The sequence below is a fragment of the Cynoglossus semilaevis genome, chromosome 8, assembly GCF_000523025.1.
Source record: "Cynoglossus semilaevis isolate Cse_v1.0 chromosome 8, Cse_v1.0, whole genome shotgun sequence".
NCBI lineage: Eukaryota > Metazoa > Chordata > Actinopteri > Pleuronectiformes > Cynoglossidae > Cynoglossus > Cynoglossus semilaevis.
This window is the reverse complement of record NC_024314.1, coordinates 3481382-3487775: the sequence shown is the minus strand read 5'-3', so window position 1 is coordinate 3487775 and position 6394 is coordinate 3481382. Positions and strand designations below refer to the sequence as shown.

The 6394-nt window shown below is 38.0% G+C and overlaps 1 protein-coding gene across 2 annotated transcripts in view; it reads left to right on the top strand.

Moving 5' to 3' along the window:
* The first annotated feature begins 2984 nt into the window (after positions 1-2984).
* The window catches only part of pth3r (parathyroid hormone 3 receptor), a 10657-nt gene continuing 7247 nt past the window's right edge, over positions 2985-6394 (top strand). Inside the window, exons 1-2 of one of the 2 annotated variants that reach the window (XM_025057614.1) lie at positions 2985-3019; positions 3380-3701. In XM_025057614.1, the coding sequence (XP_024913382.1) occupies positions 3639-3701 (63 nt within the window). In that variant the 5' untranslated portion in view covers positions 2985-3019; positions 3380-3638. The other variant, XM_008314032.3, reaches the window with a different exon arrangement.

Below are 6394 nucleotides of genomic sequence, written 5' to 3'. Positions count from 1 at the left end.
GGGGGGGTTGAACCGCTATTTGTCTGATCCGTCGCCTAGGACCTGTTTGCCTTGGGAGACCCTACCAGGGGCGTTAAGCCCCCGACAACATAGCTCCTAGGTTCATTCGGATACTCAAACCCCTCCACCACGTTAAGGTTGCGATTCAAGGAGAGGCTATAAATAAAAATATAAAAAATAAAAAAAAAAATAATAAAAAAATTAAAAATCCCTAATAATACAAATTGTAAACTACTACTATAACTGCCTTCATTATTATTGTCATTATTATTATTATTATGCACACTGTTGGGGAAACCTATTGATTAGACTTATATTTCAAGCTGTATATTTGTTCTGTCAACAAATGTATTGGTTACACACATTTGTATTCTATTAACTACAGCTGTTTTGACTTAGATTTCCCAGTAGAGGGCGATGGTAAGCTATATCACGCCATAAAGAGTTGAGCAGTGGTGAGTTGCATCCATTACGCAATTTGCGCAAAAAGGAAGCTACTTTTAATTCAGCTTATTTCACCCGTGAACTGTTTACCGAATAGTTCAACAACAAAAAACCCAAAATGTATGCGCTATAACATAGCGCATACACGGCTAATAGTACAAATCCTGCCAGTATATAGTGGCTATATACTGGTGGGCCCACTCTAGTACACATTTGATATGACCTCACGAGCCAAATATAATAATGCACTGCGGGCCAGATTTAGCCCCCGGGCCTGAGTTTGACACGTGCGGCATACAACTGGCGAATGTAAACAAATGGAATGTAAACAAAGCCGCCATCCACGTATAGTGAAGTACTTTGAAATTTATGGGGGGGCAGTGGAGAAGTACATGGTAAACCGAGAACCCTAAGCTTTTACGCAGCTTTCGTATGTAAAGATGTGATTATTTTCTCACCTCAGACTGACCTTCAGTTCACCGAGAAGTCCCAGGAGTCTTTGTCCAGTGGCATTCATGTGACTGTGGCGTCCGACGACACCATGTTCATGGCGGTCACGCCGGAAACCGAAGCCCATGTCAGGTTGACGCCACAGATCCCTGCAGCGCCGGTCACGTCCTCCTTGACGGGAAACTCCAGGATGTGCAGTGGCCTGCGCTGCCCCTCTCTGCCAGAAAACCTTGACCTGACTTCAGGACTTGAAGGGGTCCAGAAACACCTATCAGACCCTGTGTTGCCTGTTATCTGAAAATCTAGTGAAGCATCGTAGCGACATCGTAACTAAAAGAGGACGTGTTACAGCGCAGCCCACAGACTGGTACCGTAAACGGACTCTAGGAATCACCTGTTACTTCTAGGATGAGCGATTGTGAACGAGTATTGACAAGTAAATGACCGCAACCCAAGTTTTGGGTACCACGTACCTTTAAGGGAATCTCTCCCAGTGGTTCCTGAACGCTCTCTCTATTTACGTACGTTTACGGTCTTTAGCTAACACCACGTATATCTGCAAGGATGAGGGGCCGCCGTTCAATGTGTCTGCCAGCACGTCGGTAAAAATAATATAACGTAATAATATAAATAATATGCATTGATACAAGCAAGCGTTCCATACGTGTGGCTAACATTTGTATACGGAAAGTGTTTTGAAAGAGTTTTATTTTTAAATGAATCAAAATAGTTATGGTTGGTAAAATATTAGCAAGGACCATGTAGCGCGCTTCAAATACCTTACCAAACATGTGACAACATAACAGTGGTTTTCCAGTGTTATAGTGTCTCTCATAGTGTGCTTTTTGGCAGTCTTAGCTTCAATGGCGCTAACGTTTTTTTTTTGTTTGTTTTTTTTGTTTTTTTAGCACGCTAGGCATAATGTAGCAGATGAACGCCGTACAATAAACTGCAGTGCCAGAAATAACATATAGTTTCTACAACATATTTGGGGGACTTACAACAGCGGCCACACCTGGGAACACGACTAGTGGATAATGTGGTATCCGAGCGAACAGAAAGAACAAAAAGTTGTATTTTTATTTCAATTTTTTAAATTTTATTTTATTTTAAAAATCTTCTAGCTAACTTGAATGCGCGAATGAGTAAACATCCCCGGTGAAAGACCTGAGTTAAAAATCTTCTAGCTAACTTGAATGCACGAATGAGTAAACGTCGCTGGGGGAAAGACCTGATGCAGAAAATACCACAAGTCTTAAAATAAATGTACACAATAAAAAAAAAAACAATAACTACATTAATATTTGTACTAATTAAATTATATAGAATGCACTTTATTTAGCTTTGTTGTACGCGTGACATCCCCTCACACACACACACTGACTGGTCCGAGGAAGCATTTTTTGCGATGGTGCAAAGAAGTTTCCGGACCACTGATCTTCATTATTTTGGTCATCAAATTTTTTTAAATTAATTAATTTTTTTTTTTTAATAACAGTGTGAAAATGGCTGTTCTGGCTCATTTACAGTAAGGTGATATACGGGATTTTTGTAACAAAAGTAAAAAGACTACTACTATCAATAGATCGCATGCGAAACAGAAAGAGAGTAAAAATAGGGTGAAGATAATATGACACTCTTAACAGAGGCAAATTTACAAACAGAAGGTTTGACAACACCGTCTTCATCTTCAACTAGCGCCGCGCTCACCACAATTCATAGCCTCTGGGTACAAAAAAAGTATCGACAATTTGTGACAAATTTACACATTTTATGTAATAAAAAAACAATTGCGAATGAACGATTATTTGTTTTGTTTTTATCTCTTACACTTACTGTAGGTCCGGTATATGTGATATATATATATATTTATGTATATGTGTATATGTATGTGTATATATATGTGATATATATGTATATATATGTATATATGTATGTATATATGTGACATATAGGTATTTATGTATATGTATATATATATATATGTATATATATATATGTATGTATGTATATATGTGATATATATGACCCATTTGCATTGGATTTGCATTTTTTCTTTTGCATCACTTACATCTGCTTTCCAGGCCTAAAAGAAAATGAACAGCAGCACCAACAAAAAACCGTGGTATGTACCCGCCCCCTTTTGGTGAAGCATAGGTACTGCCTGACTTATCCAATTTTAGTGTTGGTTCATGTCAGACCAGTAATACTATAATAATTGATTTGTATTCTTAGGATTGATTTTGTAAATGTGTACGGGAATAATATAAAGTTTTTTAATGTTACACTTGCAAATATATCGTTATTGTACTTTGAAAAGATAAATCCTACTGCTTACTCTGTCACGTGTGGAAAAAGATCCCCGCAGCGTAGAGTAGTTCAAAGGGTTAACTGTGACAGAAGCTACTCCAAATCCATACCCATCACCCTTCTCACCTCCCTCCCTCTCCCTCTCTCTCTGTCTCTCTCTCGCTCTCTCCCCTAGAGTACACACCGTCCACAGCATGACACCTCAACTATATTCATGGCTGTCCACTGAGCTTTAAGGAAATCCCTCCTTGGTGTTTGGGGAAGACTGGACAACTGGTCATGAATATAAAAAAATAAAAGAGGTGGGAAAACTGATGAAGCACCAAAGAAGAAGATCCAGAAGATTCCTCTTCAAGGGAACCAAGTGCTGTGAAAGACGCTGAAACGATGTGTTTGAGAGCGTGAGGACACTGGAACTCTGCAGATGAGACACGATGCCTACACGGAGACTGGGTTTCCTGGTGGTTCTCCTTTGCGCGACTACAGTAACTGCACTGGTAAGTGTTCTTCACACATTGATTTTGTTTGTTTTTTTTTGAGTCCTTTTTTTTAAAATTGAGTTTATTTATTCAGAATAAATTTAAATATAATCCAGGGTTAATCCAGGGTTAATTAGTGTCATTATTATCGCCTGTGTCTCTGTGATTCTCTGGTAATCAGTCTCACTCTCCTCACCTGGGTACATAGACCGATGGTTCCGTTCTTGGTTGTCTTTGCTCCACCTACTGTCTCCCCTTATTTTCCTTCCTGCACCTTGTTCCCTCATTTGCAGTTGGATTTTCTTGATGTATTTAATTTAATTATATATTTGTTATTTAATATAAATAAACTTATTGACTGCTACATACCAGAGTAGCCATAAAATCCCTGACCCTAGCTTTATTCGTTTGCTTTAATACCACTTTTAATGAACTATGTTATCACCTTGTGTTGTAGTTAATCATTCTCAACTTACTTTATTTACTTATTGATTTTTTTTTTTTTATTTCTGTAATTTTTCGAATAAGCATAATTCTGCATACTGTACAATTTAACATTTGGAATGTTTCAAAATCATACTACTACAGTATTAACAGTGTTAGACAATATGAACAGTGTTGAACTAAGACTATTAATACTGATTCCATGTATTATTATTATTATTATGAGTAGTAGTAGCAGTAGTAGTAGTATTTTTTAATACTAATTTTAAAACAAATTGAATTTTTTTAACCATAAGAGCGTCATATTGGGTTAATACAAGTATTTGAATACAAGTATTTTATGAATAGCAGAGTTTTCTAAAAAAAAAAAAAAAAAACTTTTTTAACAGCAAAAAAACCCTTTTTTTTGTGTTTAAAAATAATTTAAGTTCGTATTAAGAAGATTATTTTTTGCAATTGGGGAAATGTATCGTGTTGACAGCAGCAAAATCAACACTGTAAAACAACAATGTACTGCTGTTGTTGCACACCTGAAAGCAGCACAATTCATATAGCAGGATTTGGTTATTAGTACCATAGAAGTACATTGATTTTGTACCATAGAAACGCCTCTTATTCTACAGAGTTCTACAGAGTAAAGTGAATTAAATAACATTATCAGTGATGGTATTTTCAGCATTGATTTTGTGCATTTTATTCATTCTTTCGCTCATCTGGAAAAAAAATGTAATTTCTCAGCGGTGACTCGTGGGCATGTGTCCAAATGCACAAAAAGAATCCATCCTCAAATCCGAGCGCTCAGACAGAGTCGCCGTGATGTGAAATATTCTATGTTTGACCTAGGGAGCAGCAACAGAGAAGTGTCAGTTCTTACCTGACTTTTCCTTCTATTTTTGACAAAAGAAATGTTAATACTTTAAAAAGGGCCTCGACATATGATACACAGAGGGGGTGTCCTCGGTTTACGACGTCCTCAACCTACGGCATTTCACTGTTACGTTGCCTCAACCCTACTTATAAATTTAGACGGCTCTGTTTACATTCACCAGTGGTATGTGAAAAAACATTTTTTTGAACCCTTCATTATGGCTCATAAGCATGATTTTGAGCAACCTCTGCTGCGGACAAGCATAAAGTGAAGGGAGTTAGCCCTTAGCTAGCTAATGTTAGCTTCGGACCTGGAGCAGATCACTAAGTCTCCCCTGTGCATTCAAACTACGGTCGGGGCTCCGAAGCAGGGAAGAGCTAACATGTAGCAAGCCATGTTAGACGCACAATTCGGAAAAAACATTTATTTAATTAAAAGTGGAAAAAAAATCTCTCCCATGTTACAACGTGGACACCTGCGACTTATAGAGAAGTGCAGTCTACATATGTTCAATATATTTTTCTTTTTAAATTTAGTGGCTGCGGCTTATATTGGGGTGCGCTCAATAGTCCAGAAATTACGGTAATTATGTAATATTGGTAGGAATTGTAATTGATTTTTACTTTGATAATGAAAACCTGACAACGCAATGCTTGGGTTTCACCAGATATATATATATATGTGATATGACCTAAAAATTGTTTTGGAAAAACAGCTGCATGTATCGATATCGGATGTATATTGAAATCAGAAGTTTGGACAATAGTGGCATATCAGATATCGGTGAAATGTCGGCTAATATCAGACATCCCTAGTAATAAGTACTTGTATATAATTTCCGACTTATGGCGAAAATTCAGGTGACGTCGCCGCCAGAAACAGAACCTTGTCGTAAGTCGAAGACCCACTGTATGAGAAAAATTAGCTATCTGTGACACCCTGGGGAGTTAGTCTATTCGGTCAATGCACTCAAACACACCAATTAAAGAGACAAACACAATAATGCTGGAGCTGATCTGATGTTTTCTCCATAGCTAAGTAAATTGTTTTAGTCTACTTTCAGGTACTTATATTAAAACCACACAAAGCGGACATGCAACTGTCCTCCTTCGCTGTCCACTTCTCCCATTCATCTCCTCGGGGGTCGATGATAGGTGTCCAGGTCAGGCAGACTTACGACCTCCTGCTCAGCCAGCCGGAAAATCACTTCAGACAAAGCTGATGCTTCAGAGAGTAAATCTGATTACAACATAAAGGAGAGGCCGTTTGGGAGGATAACTTGGATCGTGCTGACACTCACAAAGGCCGCTGTTTGTAGAGCCGTAAACCTTTTTGTATTGATTGATGTTGTTTGTCGCGTTCAAGCTTCAAACGAACCTGTAGGTGGAGCTGATTACAT